Source organism: Arachis ipaensis, chromosome B7, assembly GCF_059453495.1.
Source record: "Arachis ipaensis isolate K30076 ecotype BB chromosome B7, ASM5945349v1, whole genome shotgun sequence".
Classification (NCBI taxonomy): domain Eukaryota; kingdom Viridiplantae; phylum Streptophyta; class Magnoliopsida; order Fabales; family Fabaceae; genus Arachis; species Arachis ipaensis.
Genome location: NC_142442.1, coordinates 20,519,577 through 20,535,919, shown reverse-complemented (window position 1 = coordinate 20,535,919; position 16,343 = coordinate 20,519,577). Strand labels below are relative to the sequence as shown.

General features: G+C 41.1%; 1 protein-coding gene and 1 non-coding gene across 2 annotated transcripts; both read left to right on the top strand.

Moving 5' to 3' along the window:
• The first annotated feature begins 1,135 nt into the window (after nucleotides 1-1,135).
• Nucleotides 1,136-1,243, top strand: LOC148550533 (small nucleolar RNA R71). The gene has a single exon (XR_015892648.1). It is a non-coding gene; the product is annotated as a small nucleolar RNA R71 (small nucleolar RNA).
• A 6,663-nt stretch (nucleotides 1,244-7,906) lies between these two features.
• LOC148550532 (uncharacterized) lies at nucleotides 7,907-9,865 on the top strand. Its single transcript, XM_088494528.1, has 2 exons — nucleotides 7,907-8,503; nucleotides 9,674-9,865. The coding sequence occupies exons 1-2, from the start codon at nucleotides 7,907-7,909 to the stop codon at nucleotides 9,863-9,865; spliced, it is 789 nt and encodes a 262-aa protein (XP_088350654.1).
• Nucleotides 9,866-16,343: the final 6,478 nt, after the last annotated feature.

Below are 16,343 nucleotides of genomic sequence, written 5' to 3'. Positions count from 1 at the left end.
AGAACTTTTCAGGGTCCTGTCTCTTTTGAGGTAATCTCTGCCTAGTCAAGTCATTCAGTTCTTTGATGAGCAATGGAGGTTCATCCTCCCAAGTCTCATTACCAAATAGCTTGGCATTCAGCTTCATGATTGCTCCAAGGTACTTAGCAACTTGCTCTTTAGTAACATCTTCATCTTCTTCAGAGGAAGAATATTCATCAGAGCTCATGAATGGCAGAAGTAGATTTAATGGAATCTCTATGGTCTCAGTATGAGCCTCAGATTCCCATGGTTCCTCATTAGGGAACTCCATGGAGGTCAGTGGGCGTCCATTGAGGTCTTCCTCAGTGGGAATCACTGCCTCTTCCTCCTCTCCATGTTCGGCCATGTGAGATGTGGTTATGGCCTTACACTCTCTTTTTGGATTCTCTTCTGTATTGCTAGGGAGAGTGCTAGGAGGGAGTTCAGTAATTTTCTTACTCAGCTGACCCAATTGTGCCTCCAAATTTCTAATGGAGGACCTTGTTTCAGTCATGAAACTTTGAGTGGTTTTGATTAGATCAGAGACAATGGTTGCTAAGTCAGAGTGGCTCTGCTTAGAATTCTCTGTCTGTTGCTGAGAAGATGAGGGAAAAGGCTTGCCATTGCTAAACCTGTTTCTTCCACCATTGTTGTTGTTGAAACCTTGTTGAGGTTTCTGTTGATCCTTCCATGAGAGATTTGGATGATTTCTCCATGAAGGATTATAGGTGTTTCCATATAGTTCTCCCATGTAATTCACCTCTTCCATTGTTGGGTTCTCAGGATCATAAGCTTCTTCCTCAGAAGATGCTTCCTTAGTACTGCCTATTGCTGCTTGCATTTCAGACAGACTCTGAGAAATCATATTGACTTGTTGGGTCAATATTTTATTCTGAGCCAATATGCCATTCAGAGTATCAATCTCAAGGACTCATTTCTTTTGAGTTGTCCCATTATTCACAGGATTCCTTTCAGAGATGTACATGAATTAGTTATTTGCAACCATTTCAATGAGTTCTTGAGCTTCTGCAGGCGTCTTCTTCAGATGAAGAGATCCTCCAGCAGAGCTATCCAATGACATCTTGGATAGTTCAGTCAGACCATCATAGAAGATTCCTATGATGCTCCATTCTGAAAGCATGTTAGAAGGGCACCTTCTGATCAATTGCTTGTATCTCTCCCAAGCTTCATAGAAGGACTCACCATCCTTCTGTCTGAAGGTTTGGACTTCCACTCTAAGCTTACTCAATTTTTGAGGTGGAAAAAACTTTGCCAAGAAGGTATTGACTAGCTTTTCCCAAGAGTTCAGGCTTTCTTTAGGTTGTGAATCCAACCATGTCCTAGCTCTGTCTCTTACAGCAAAAGGAAAAAGCATGAGTCTGTAGACTTCAGGGTCAACCCCATTGGTCTTGACAGTGTCACAGATTTACAAGAACTCAGCTAAGAACTGATGAGGATCTTCCAATGGAAGTCCATGAAACTTGCAATTCTGTTGCATTAGAGAAACTAATTGAGGCTTAAGCTCAAAGTTGTTTGCTCCAATGGCAGGGATAGAGATGCTTCTCCCATAGAAATCAGGAGTAGGTGCAGTAAAGTCACCAAGCACCTTCCTTGCATTGTTGGCATTGTTGTTTTCGGCTGCCATGGTTTCTTCTTCTTTGAAGAGCTCTGTTAGGCCCTCTAAAGAGAATTGTTCTTTAGCTTCTCTTAGCTTTCTCTTCAAGATCCTTTCAGGTTCAGGATCATCTTGAACAAGTATGCCTTTATCTTTGTTCCTGCTCATATGAAAGAGAAGAGAACAAGAAATTATGGAATCCTCTATGTCACAGTATAGAGATTCCTTGAAGTGTCAGAGGAAAAGAAGAATAGAAGGAGGAGGTGGAGAAGAGGGAATTCGAACTTATCAAGAGGGACAGAGTTCGAATTGCACCTTGATGAGGAGTCTTAGTCCCTTAAATAGAAGGATGTGAGAAGAGGGGAAGAAATTTTTGAAATTAATTAAGAGATTTTAAAAAGAAATTTGAAAATTTGATTGAGATTTTCGAAAACTGAGATTGGGAAAGAAATAAAGTGATTTTTGAAAAAGATTTTGAAATTAGAAAAAGATATGATTGAAAAAAAATTAATTTTGAAAAAGATGTGATTGAAAAGATATGTTTGAAAAGATATGATTGAAAATCAATTTAGAAAAAGAAAGTTTTTAAAATTAAAGTTAATTACTTGACTAATAAGAAATTAAAAGATATGATTCTAAAATTCAAAATTTGATCCTTTCTTAATAGGCAAGTAATAACTTGAAAATTTGAAGTAAATCTTGAATTGAAGCAAGGATTTTTGAAAATAGTAAAAATAAATATAAAATGGAAAGAAATTGATTTTGAAAGAGATATGATTGAAAAGATATGATTTGAAAAAGATTTGATTTTGAAAAATTATGAAAACTTGAAAAAAATGTGAATTAAAAACAAAATCTTCCCTCTAGTGTCATCATGGCGTTAAACGCTCAGAATGGTGCCCATTCTGGCGTTTAACGCCCAAATCTCTACCTTTTTGGGCGTTAAACACCCAGCCAGGTACCCTGGCTGGCGTTTAAACGCCAGTTTTCCTTCTTCATTGGGCGTTTTGAACGCCCAGCTTTTTCTGTTTGATTCCTCTACTGAATGTTCTGAATCTTCAATTCTCTGTATTATTGACTTGAGAAGACATAGTTTAAAAATATTTTTGAATTTTTGATGATGAGAAATAACAAAAAATGCAACTAATGATCAAATGAACAATGCATGCAAGACACCAAACTTAGAAATTTTCATATAGGAGACACTAATTTGAGAATGCATATGAGAAATAATAAAACACACAAAACAAGAGAATTTAAAGATCAGAGCAATGAAATCATCAAGAACAACTTGAAGATCAATGAAGAACATGCATGAATTCGAAAAATGCAAGAAGAACAGAAACATGCAATTGACACCAAACTTAAAAATTGATACTAGACTCAAACAAGAACATAAAATATTTTTTTTTATTTTTATGGTTTTATAAATTTTTTTGTGATTTTCGAAACTTGAGTGAAAAAGAAAATAGAAGGGATTCAAAATTTTTAATAAGAATTTCAGGAATCATTGCAATGCTAGTCTAAGACTCCGGTCCAGGAATTAGACATGGCTTACTAGCTAGCCAAGCTTTCAATGAAAGCTCCAGTCCAAAACACTAGACATGGCCAATGGCCAGCCAAGCTTTAGCAGATCATTGCTAACAACAGCAAAATTGATAGAAATCAACAAGCTCTTGTGATGATAAGTTGAAACCTCGGTCCAAAAGATTAGACATGGCTTCTCAGCCAGCCAGACTTCAACAAATCATCATGAAACTCTAGAATTCATTCTTAAAAATTCTGAAAAGCACCTAATCTAAGCAACAAGATGAACCGTCAGTTGTCCAAACTCGAACAATCCCCGGCAACGGCGCCAAAAACTTGGTGCACGAAATTGTGATCATCAAGAATGGCACCAAAGACTTGGAGCTCTCAAACGTGAATCACACTTTGTCACAATTCCGCACAACTAACCAGCAAGTGCGCTGGGTCGTCCAAGTAATAAACCTTACGTGAGTAAGGGTCGATCCTACGGAGATTGTCGGCTTGAAGCAAGCTATGGTCATCTTGTAAATCTTAGTTAGGCGGATTCAAGTGGTTATGGAGTTTAAGGTGATGAAAATAAACATAAAATAAAGATAGAGATACTTATGTAATTCATTGGTGGATTTCAGATAAGCGTATGAAGATGCTTTGTTCCCCCTGAACCTCTGCTTTCCTATTGCCTTCTTCCAATCATTCATACTCCTTTCCATGGCAAGTTTTATGTTGGACATCACCGTTGTCAATGGCTACATCCCGTCCTCTCAGTGAAAATGGTCCTGATGCTTTGTCACAAGATTGGCTAATCAGCTGTCGATTCTCGATCATGTCGGAATAGGATCCATTGATCCTTTTGCGTCTGTCACACGCCCCACAATCGCGAGTTTGAAGCTCGTCACAGTCATCCCTTCCCAGATCCTACTCGGAATACCACAGACAAGGTTTAGACTTTTCGGATCTCAGGAATGGCCGCCAATAATTCTAGCCTATACCACGAAGGTTCCAATCTTAGATTAGAAACCCAAGAGATACGCATTCAAGCCATTGCTAGTAGAACAGAGGTGGTTGTCAGGCACATGTTCATAGGTGAGAATGATGATGAGTGTCACGGATCATCACATTCATCAAGTTGAAGAACGAATGAATATCTTGGAGAAGAAATAGACTTGAATTGAATAGAAAAACAATAGTACTTGTATTAATTCATGAAGAACAGCAGAGCTCTACACCTTAATCTATGGTGTGTAGAAATTCCACCGTTGAGAATACATAAGAACAAATAGTGTAAGCATGGCCGAATGGCCAGCCTCAAAGGTCTAAGGACTAAACATCCTAAGATGTGTGTAAAAAGTCTTCAAATACAATAGCAAAAGGTCCTATTTATAGAGAACTAGTAGCCTAGGGTTGCAGAAATCAGTAATTAATGCAGAAATCTTCTTCCGGGCCCACTTGGTGTGTGCTTGGGCTGAGCATTGAAGCATTTTCGTGTAGAGACTTTTCTTGGAGTTAAACACCAGCTTTTGTGCCAGTTTGGGCGTTTAACTCCAGCTTTTGTGCCAGTTTTGGAGTTAAACGCCAGAATTCTTGGGCTGACTTGGAACACCTGTTTAGGCCTTCAAATCGCAGGCAAAGTATGGACTATTATATATTGCTGGAAAGCCCAGGATGTCTACTTTCCAACGCAATTAAAAGCGCGCCAATTGGGCTTTTATAGCTCCAGAAAATCCACTTTGAGTGCAGGGAGGTCAGAATCCAACAGCATCTGCAGTCCTTTTTCAGCCTCTGAATCAGATTTTTGCTCAGGTCCCTCAATTTCAGCCAGAAAATACCTGAAATCACAGAAAAATACACAAACTCATAGTAAAGTCCAGAAGAGTGATTTTTATTTAAAAACTAATAAAAACATAATAAAAACTAACTAAAATATACTAAAAACATACTAAAAACAATGCCAAAAAGCGTATAAATTATCCGCTCATCAATGGCCAGTACCTTGGTTCTGCCTACCAACTGGAACATCTTCAAGTGGCAACAACAATGGGGTTCTAGTGGCAGCAGCAACTCCGCACCTAACAAATAGGATTTTCTAGTGTGACTTTCTTTTTTTTTTTATCAAGGACTCACTGTAATGAGAGCTTTAAAACTCTGATACTATGGTTTTTCTTGTAACTTATGCCTAGTATTTATATTGCACTACCTGATACTTTCACGTTCATGGTTTGTATTGATACTTTTAGGTAATTTGGATTTGTTACTTTCACGTCAAATTCATAGACTTGTTTTGAAACTTTTGTTGATAAATGCTTTTGTTGAAATTATTTCAAGGTTTATTATAGCATATGGAATGAACGTCTTTTATTTAGTTCTATTTTCTTGTCACATTTTCGTTATTTAGTGTACAATACCAGATTTCTGGCTAGCTTTGTGAATTCACGACATTTATATGTCTTGTTTTGTCAAATTTGTATTAAATCCAATGTCACAGATATCAAATATATTAATAATCATGGGCATTAATGTCAGATTGCTGTCTCATAGTTAGGTAAGCACTTAATGTGCCATGTTGGCCTTTAAGTTAACGGAGCAAACGAGTTAATAACGTCTGGGTACTATTGACAAACGGACCCAGCCTTTCATGGGTACAAAGTCACTTTTCATCTTCTATAGGTACTTTTGTCAGCGTTTGTAAAGTTCATGGGTACAAATGATAGTTTTTTCCAAACAAAAAAAGGTAGAGACTGTGGTTACTAGCATGTTGTTAGCTTTCAGTGGCTTAGTCTTAGTTTAGTGGCTAAAGAATTTTAATATGGATTTTAGAGGTGTGCTTTACCTGGAAATGGAGGTTTTTGGTGTATATACAAGCGGGTGGACGTTGGAGGCATTGCAGGCACAACACACAAGGTAACGTGCTGAGTCAGCATGCAACCAACGTGTTGGACACGTGGCAAAATCACACGCAACACGCAGGTAACGTCTTGCACACATGGCAGAAGCTGGTTGCAGGGCATTTCAACATGCAGGTAACGTGTTGTACACGTGGCAGACGCTGGTTAGATGGCATTGCAACACATAGCCTGCGAGTTGAGTCTTCTGTCTATAAAAACCAAAACTCGTAACCATTTTGCTTTATTTTGATAGAAGTGTTTTCCTCCTGGGCCAGTACGATGGAGGGCACTGGAAATTTAGTGGTTTACTACAACGGTGAGGTCGTACGAAATACGTATGAGGGTGTGAGTTTTGCGTGTGAGAATATATTTTCGTTTGTAGTTCCGTGCACTATAACATTCACGAAACTACAGTACCGGCTCTATCAAAGCATAGAGGCTGATATTGTGAAGAGGGTGACCAACATTCTCTACAGGAGTCCGGTCATCATATTTGGCGGCCTTATACAGTTTGAGATTATACCAATCATCGACGAAATAAGTATTTAGCGGATGTTTTATATTCACCAGCAAACTCAGGTGCAACACCCGAGGGTTGAGTTACATGTTGAGTTTGAGCATATTGCTACAGATGAAGTTCAACATGACCCAGATGTACAAGATGACAGAGCTGAGGCGTGCTTGGGAATGAACAATGATAGGATGAGGAGTTCGAAGCTACGTACGAAGCCGGTGATGAGGACGAGGATGGAGATGAGGGAGGTGAGGTAGTGGTGAAAACTGTAGTGGCTCCAGCCGCAGTTAGTCAATCGATGGATGTTCCACCTTTTATGCGTAGCTTGGATCTTGACGCCATGCATACATCGGAGTTTCCTGAATATGTAAACATAGGTACGTGAACGGTAGTATGTTGATTTTGTTTTAGCAGATCGATGAGCGACAAATTTGTTTTCTTGTAGGTGTTGCTGATTCTGAGGATGGGGAGTTTAGAATCGGAATGGAATACGCTTCAAGAAAATCAGTCATTGCAGAAATTCAGAGTTACACTATCTCTAGATGAGTCAATTACGTTGTTTATGAATCCGAGCCACAGATGTTCTATGCAAAGTGCAAGACTTACAGACGTGGGTGCGACTGGTTGATCCGAGCCAGCTTGATACAGAAGAAAGCCTGTTGGGAGATTCAGAGATACAATGGGAGGCACACCTGTTCCATGAGAACGATCTCACAGGATCAGTCCAAGTTAGACTCGGGCATGATTGCTGAGGCTATGAAGCCGTTGGTTGAATCCAACCCATCCATAAAGGTCAAATCTATAATTACGGAAGTCCAGGCAAGATTCAACTACACTATTAGTTACCGGAAGGCTTGGCTGGCAAAGCAGAAGTCGATAGCCAAGGTTTTCAGTGGATTGGAAAAATCTTACCAAGATTTTCCGTTGTGGTTCTTGGTAATGGTTCAGAAGATGTCTGGTTCACAAGTCCAAATAGAAACACGACCCTTGTATAATGGGAGTCAAGAGGTGGACGGTGTTAGGATACTTCATCGGGTATTCTGAAGTTTCAATCTATGCATAAGAGCTTTTAAATATTGCAAACCGCTTGTTCAGGTTGATGGGACCCACCTACGGAAAATATAAAGGCTACCTTTTGGTTGCAGTTGTGCAAGATAGGAATAAAAACATTGTACCGATTGCTGTTGCCATTGTAGAGGGCGAGACTGTTGATGCATGACACTTTTTTCTCAGTAATTTACGAACACATGTTGTAAGAAAAGACGGCGTGGGGATAATCTCCAATCGTCATGAGTAAATCCGGGCCGTAGTAAATTGTAGCGAAGGTGTGGGGTGTTGGCATTTGACGAGGGACATCGATGGGGTCACATGCCGACGAACCTTGTCGAGTGCATTAATTCGGTGTGGAAGAGTGCTCGAAATCTTTCTATATTAGCGCTAGTCCGAGCAACATATTATCGGTTGAATGCGTTGTTTACGCGGAAGAGTACTGAGGCTTACCAGCACAAGCGTGCTGGATATACTTTCTTTGAGTTTGCCACTCATCGAATATATGCAAACATGCAGCGTGCAGGTAACATCGTTGTTCACCAGTTTGATAGAAGAAACGAGGTATTTGAGGTGCGGAAAATGCCTAGTGGAAAAGTGTTAGTTGTTGTTTTTGTGCGACGGAGGTGCGACTATAGTCATTTTCAGGTGGAACAACTACCATGTCACCATGTTATTGCATGCTGTGTTAATCGGCAACTGGATTGGCAGATGTATGTCACCGATGTATACAAGATGTCAGAGATTCGGAAGGTCTACATAGTTAAGTTTGTCCCGTTGGGCGACATGGAGACATGGCCTGATTACTCGGGACCGACGATAGCCACAAATTCTGCCTTGAGACGAAAGTCAAAGGGTCGTCCCAAATCGACTCGCTATCTGAATGAAATGGATTCACGGAAAATGCCTGGTCCCCGGGTATGTCATCTTTGCGGGAGATAGGGTCATAGTCGCAGTAGATGTCCTCAACGTGCTGGACCAGGTGGGGTTGGTGGTAGTGGTGGCTCGTAGGGTTGTTTTCAGTGGTGGTTTGTAGGGTCATAGTCGTAGTATTTTTAATCTCTATATAATTTGTGTCAATGTATTTCAATGCTGAATTTCAATGTAGTTATTTTCATTTAATGTAGTTCAATTATGAATTTCAATATCTATGTAATTTTAAGTTAATGTATTTGAGATAATGCATTCAATTATAAGTTTAACTCAAAATGAAAGTTAATAAAACAAATAGAACGATGAAGTTAAACAAAGTTCAACTAATGGGAAGTTAAACAAAGTTCGACAAATTGAAAATTAAAACAAGAAATACAACGATGAAATAAACAAACTTCGATGAAACCTTAAACTAAAACAAGAAATACAACAATGAAGTAAACAAAGTTCGACTAATTTAAAAAATTAATACAACAAATACAACGATGAAATAAACAAAGTTTGACTAACAGCTTACGGCTTCTTCTTGAAAACCCCAATGCCTTGTTTGCTATCCCTTTAACACTTGATGGTGTAAACCTGGTTGGTGGATGGACATCTGTCCGTATGTTGTACTGATAGCCCTGACCAACTGTCTGTCCCTCTGTCGGACTGGACCCACCTCTATCTGTGTGTCCCTCTACTGGACTGGACCCAGCTGCCTCTTCCTGTCCCTCTACTGGACCTAACCCACCTGTCGGGGTGGAAGGACCGGGGATATACTCACCAACATGTTTTTGTGTCGGCTCATTCAAGTCTAGACTGATGGGAGCCTGCTGTGATGCATTCATACGACCCCGATCGATCCGAATGTGCGACTCGATGCATACACTGGCTCGACTATCAAGTGTAGCAAGTGGACAGTGTCGATGAGATGAACTGTCGACCGATGTCCGGTGGGATTGTGAGGACTGCTATGATGGGATGGTTGGAATGTAAGCATCATCAAGAACAGGACTACCATTGTCAAGGAATCGACGGATGATATCGTAGTCCCCAAATGTCTGTGGTGAGAATGGGGGAATGTCTGACAGTTGGAATCCAAGATTACTGTGATGGCTGTGATGGTCGCCTGGTTGTGCTGGCCGTGCTGGCTGTGATGTGATCTGCGATGAGACTGATGTCTATGCTGCATGCTGTGATGGCTGGACTGCCCATGATCCGATCTGTCGTGCTGAGATAGCTGTGGGCAATGATAAGGAAACGGCTGAAACACTGCATAAGGTTGTGCTGGCTGCTGAAGTGGATGCTGGAATGGCTGATGGGGTGGATACTGTGGTGGCTACTGTGGTGGATGCTGAGGAATGACATCCGATAGCCTCAGGAACATCCCGTATAATCCAATGTACCAACTCCGGTAATCGGCAGACGGGGTGAAGTCGACAATTGGTTGCAGACCCCGATCACGCAAACAATTGTTGCGGTGGTTATCCCATTATTGTATCCATTCATCATAAATCCTGTGCCAATCATGGTGCTGTACTTCCCGAAGAGTATAGCAATGCATGTCAACTGGTATGGCTTGTGTTGCCAAAGAGGAGACTGTAATCATTAAAATTTACATAATATACCAATAACCAGAATATTAATTTAATTTTAATATTCTAATAAAGAATAAAAAGAATAATATTCATTAATTTTAATAATTATTAAAAATAAAAAATATCATATTTCAATAAATAATAAAAAAATATATACATACTAACAATTCAAGAATAGAAAAAAAAACCTGTATAAAATTAATTTCGAAAAAAATTAGTATTAATTATATTATTTATGTATATTAATATTTAATAGTACATTTAGAATAATATTATCCAAATAAATAATAACAAACTATTAAACTAATTTTAACCAAGTAAATACTAATAAATTTATAAAAAATAACAAACTTACATAATTAGGATGTGCCAGATAATTGATAACATGATCTTCAGGAGAAGTATAATTACGTACCATTATAAATATAGTAATCTCACTCACTCTCAACCTTAAAACTAATTCAAAACATTCAAAAACCCCAAACCCCACCACTCCTTTGTAACTCTCAACAGAAAAGAATGAAAGCAACCCCAGCCCTACCACCCTTTTATACACCCGCGCCACCAACCCTCAACCCTCACTATAAATGATTGTTGTTCCCGGTGCGGGGTCTGCCGCTTGCTGGGAGACACGCGGCAACACGTAGATTTTTTGCTGCGTGCATGGACGACACGTGGCGAGGCGAGCTCAACACGCAGCCTGCGTGCTGCCTGGATGTTGACACGTGGTATTCGCGTCTTTGGGACCACTGATCAATGCACCTTGGCTTGATGAGCTGAGAATGTATGGTGTATGGTGATAGTGAAGGAGAACGAAGATGATAAGCAGCCTAGTCCCACTCTTCCTTCGTTTTTATACACCAAGGTTGCCTCTTGGATGGAAACAGCAGGCAACACATTATCTGCGTGTTGAGCAACACGTAACCTGCGTGTTGGACTGCTTTTCTGACACCTCTACAACTCTGTAAAACACTCCAAACACCCATATTTAAACAAAACACCATTATTTTCTCCATATCTAAAATAATTTTTGTAGTTTAGTAAAACTTTTACTTTTTAAAAATAACTTATAAATGCTAATTTTTAAAAGATAGCTTTTTAAAAAGTGTAGCATTTATGTTTGATAAATTAAATTAAAAATAATTTTTAATAAACACAAGCAACAATAATTTCATTTGGTAAAATAATTTTTAAAATTTAAAAATACTATAAAAGACATAAATTTAAATATTAAATTTAAAAATTAGTTAATATATGAGTTTATATTAGACTTTTAAATTTTGAAAAGGACATGCCAACTTTAAAAATGTCCACCTTAATTACTTTCAAAAGTACTCCGATATTTCAAAAACTGCAAGCACAAATACATAGTCTTTTTTATTTACTAAAGATAAAATAAAAAGTTTGTGCTTTTAAAAAATACAAATACCTCTTCAAGAAGTTTTACCAAACCAAGTCTTAGTTTGACCAACTAATACATTGGTGACATGCAGAAGGTGAGAATGGAGTCTTATGGTTATTGTTCATACACCGGTCCGAGTTCCAAGGCCGAGTCCGAGGATGACAAAGGGACCGACCTCATGAAAGGTTGGCACATCGCCGACCTCTTCGCTAAAGAGCTCAGACAAACGCACTGAGGCCCAAGAAGGCTCAGAGGCAAGGAACCGCCGACCACTAGAAGGCGATTGACACAAAGATATGATCTCATCCCTAAAAGATAAGATAATATAACAACTTATCTCAAAGGAAGATCATCAAGCATTATTATAAATACACTGGAGCACCCAGGTATAATTCATACTCCAAATTCTACAAAAAACATGCTTAAAGCCCGTGCTAACTTAAGCATCAGAGTCTCTTGCAGGTACCACCACCCTCCGGTGACCAAGGATCAGCAGCACCTCAAGATCCATCAAGTCGGACACAACTGCTCCGACCATGCCAGAAGATCTCATCCGAGATCGACTTTCAGTTTCAGGTAACCCTCGGAATATTGGCGCCGTTGCCAGGAACCTGGATGTCATCCCATCAACATGGCAAACAATCCTGCCAATGACCTTAACTCCAGATTAGAAGAAGGAACGCCACTCAAGAACACAGATGCCACACTAACTCCCAAAAAACACACACCAATCCAAGGGAGACAAACAACCTCAAAACACAGAAATCTTAGATGCCATCCGTGAGCAGCAGGATCGCCTCAAACAGCTTGAACAAGAGGTTGAACGTCAGCGAGAGGCTGAGAGAGATCTCCGGAGAGAAACAAGACAGCGTTGAGAGCTGGAGGACAAGCTCCTAAAGCTCGAAGCGACCTCAAAACTAAGACTACTTGATCCAGTCATGAAGATAGCCCCCACAAGGACCAAGACCCGTTTACAAAAGAGATCATGAAAGCTAAAGTCCCAAAAGACTTCAAAGCTTTCGATATGACCCCGTACGACGGTACGTCTGATCCGAGTCATCATCTCAGCAATTTTAGAAGTCGGATGTCTCTCACGGATGCCTCAGATGAAATCCGTTGCAAAGCCTTCCTGACCACTTTGACCAAGATGGCAATAAAATGGTTCGACAGCTTGCCGCCAAGGTCGATAACAAGCTTTGATGACCTCGCCAAGAAATTCTTAGCTAGATTCTCCATCCAGAAAGACAAAGCCAAGCATGCTCCAAGCCTGCTAGGGATTAAGCCGGAGATCTGAAAAGCCTCCGCAGTTATATGGAGAGATTCAATAAAGCATGCCTGGACATACAAAATCTTCCAACAGAAGCAGCTATCATGAGTCTCATCAATGGCCTACATGAAGGACCTTTTAGTCATTCCATATCCAAAAAGCATCCAACATCTCTCAACGAGGTTAAAGAACGGGCGGAAAAATACATTAATATGGAAGAGAACTCTCGATTAGGAAAAACCTCAAAGACTGGATTCTCCTACCCACCTCGGGACAAGGATAAAGAGTCCAGGAAAAAAGAAGAGCAACCTACTGAGAAACCCAGAAAGTACCACAACTACACCCCCTCTTCGGGTGTCTCTTGTGGATGTTTACCGGGAGATATGCAACACTGAGAAGATCCCACCTTCTTGCCCGATTAAACACAAGAGAGGGGGAAGTCGGACAGAGTATTGCGAATACCACTGAATATACGGGCATCCTACCAATGAATGCTACGACCTAAAGAATGTCATAGAAAAATTGGCACGGGAAGGGTGACTAGATCGATTCTTAGCCAATAGAGCGGATGAACCAAAAAAGAGAAGAAGGGATGAAGAGGTCGGACGATTTGAACGTCCCCTCACACCCCTGAGAGACATGTTCATATGAAAAATGGAAGATTCACAGGAGGAGGGATCTCTAAGTCATCCCGCAAAAGACACCTTAAAGATGTGTATCATGTTGAAGAAGAGGACAGGTCACCCGACCTCCCCACTATTACCTTCACTCAAGAAGACGCCACAGGCATCATCCCTGGGCATGATGACCCATGGTTATTACCATTATACTCGCCAACACCAATCTCCATCGAACGTTGGTAGATCAAGGATGCTCCGCTGATATCCTGTTCAAATCCGCCTTCGACAAGCTCGGCCTACAAGAGAAAGAACTCAGAGCATATCCAAATAGTTTGTTTGGACTCGGAGACGCCCCAATCCAACCTCTTGGGTACATCCCACTGCACACAACATTTGGGAAAGGAACACGGTCAAGAACACTGAGCATGGACTACATTGTAGTCAATGTGAGCTTGGCATACAACGCCCTCATAGGTCGGACAACGCTAAACCAGCTCGCCGTGGTGGTTTCCGCTCCACACCTATGCATGAAGTTCCCGAATCCAGAAGGGATCGCCACCATAAAGGGAGACCAAAAGCTCGCACAACGCTGTTACAACGAAAGTCTGCACCTTAAAGGTGACCCCAGAGGAAAAGAAACCAATACTGTAGAACTCGGAGGAATCTGAGCTCGCGAAGAACTCCGTCCTCAGCCAGAAGGTGAGACCCAAGAAGTTCAAATCGGAGACACTCAAGACAAAATAACAAACATAGGGGCGTATCTAAATGAAGACCTAAAGGAGCTGCTAACAAAGCTCCTAAAGGATAATTCCGACCTTTTTGCATGGAAGGCTGCCGACATGCCCGGTATCGATCCCGGACTAATGTGTCATAAGTTAGCCGTATATCCTGGGTCTTTGCCAGCACAACAGAAGCGTAGGAATCTTGGTCCAGAGAGGTCGCAAGCCGTAGAGGAACAGGTACAAGCCTTGTTGGAGGCAGGGTTCATAAGGGAGGTAAAATATCCATTATGGCTAGCCAATGTAGTAGTGGTCAAAAAGTCAAATGGGAAGTGGCGGATGTGCACTGATTACATTTACCTCAACAAAGCCTGCCCAAAAGATCCTTACCCACTCCCGAATATAAACACACTAGTCGACACTTCATCGGGATACAAGTACCTCTCCTTCATGGACGCTTACTTGGGATACAACCAAATCCCGATGTATCAACCCGACCAGGAGAAAACCTCATTCCTAACCCCAAGAGCAAACTACTGCTACGTAGTCATGTCTTTCGGACTCAAGAACGCAGGGGCTACATATCAAAGATTGATTAACAAAGTGTTCGCCAAGCACATTGGAAAGCTGATGGAGGTTTATGTAGACGACACGCTGGTAAAGACACAAAGAGAAGAAACGTTGTTATCCGACCTCACTGAAGTATTCAACACCATAAGAAAGCATGAGATGAGACTTAACCCCACAAAGTGCACTTTTGCAGTAGAAGCTGGCAAATTCCTAGGCTTCATGCTCACTCAACGAGGGATTGAAGCTAACCCTGATAAATGCCAGACCATACTTAGCATGAAAATCCCGACCTGTATGAAGGAGGTCCAGCAGCTCAACGGAAGACTAGCGGCTCTATCTAGATTCCTAGCTGGATCGGCATTAAGATCTCTCCCTTTCTACGCAACACTAAGGAAAAGAAAGAGGTTTGAATGGATCCCAGAATGTGAAAAAGCTTTCCAAGACTTCAAGACATTCCTGGGGCGACCATCCATCCTAATCCGACCCAGGGAATGTGAAGAACTAATTCTATACCTCGCCATAGGAAGTCGGGCAATAGCTTCAGCACTAGTTAAAGAAGATGAAAATGGGCAACAACCCATCTACTTCATCAGTAAGGCTCTACAAGGGGCTGAACTAAACTATCAAAAGATAGAAAAGTTCGCCTACGCCCTTATACTCACTTCTCGATGACTCTGGCCATATTTTTAAGCTCACACTATCAGAGTACGGACCAATTAACCTATAAAAAGTATTCTACAGAAAAAAGACTTAGCTGAAAGAATTCTCCAATGGACAGTCGAGTTGTCTGAGTTCAATCTCAAGTACGAAGCTCGGACAGCCATCAAGTCCCAATATCTGGCCAACTTCGTTGCAGAATATACCGACACCCCAGACACTCCCACTGGCTGGAACCTCTACGTCGACGGTTCATCAAACAAAGCTGGAAGTGGAGCCAGAATAATCGTAGAAAGTAATCAAGGAACTCAACTTGAGCTCTCCTTAAAGTTCGAGTTTCCCGCCTCAAATAACCAAGCCGAGTACAAAGCCCTAGTGGCAAGTTTGAAGCTGGCTAGGGAGGTCGGCGCTCAAAAGCTTACCATTTTCAGCAACTCACAGGTAGTCACCTCGCAAATAGAAGGGAGCTACCAGGCTAAGGATCCTACCATGAAGAAATACCTAGATAAAACCAGAGAACAGCTCAGCAAATTCATGGGATATGAGATCCGATATATACCTCGGAAACAAAATGCCCGAGCTGATGTACTTTCGAAACTAGCCAACACCAAACCTGGGGACAACAATAGAAGCCTCATCCAAGAAACACTACAAAATCTGTCAACCTCGGAAGAAAAAAAGGTCTTAAGCATATCAGACCAGGACCAAGGCTGGATGACTCCCATAGTCAGCTATCTCAAGTCTGAAATACTTCCCGTAGACAAAAAAGAGGCAAAAAGACTAGTACGAGAAGTGCAGTACTACACCATAATGCACGACGTCCTTTACAGGAGAGGAATCTCTACACCTCTCCTAAAATGCGTCCCGACCTCTGCTACGAGGGAAATTCTTGAGGAAATCCACAGTGGCATGTGCAGCAACCACCTCGGGGCGCGAGCTCTTTCCAAAAAGGTACTCCAAGCTGGTTTTTACTGGCCGACCTTGCAAAAAGAAGCAACAGAGTTCGTCAA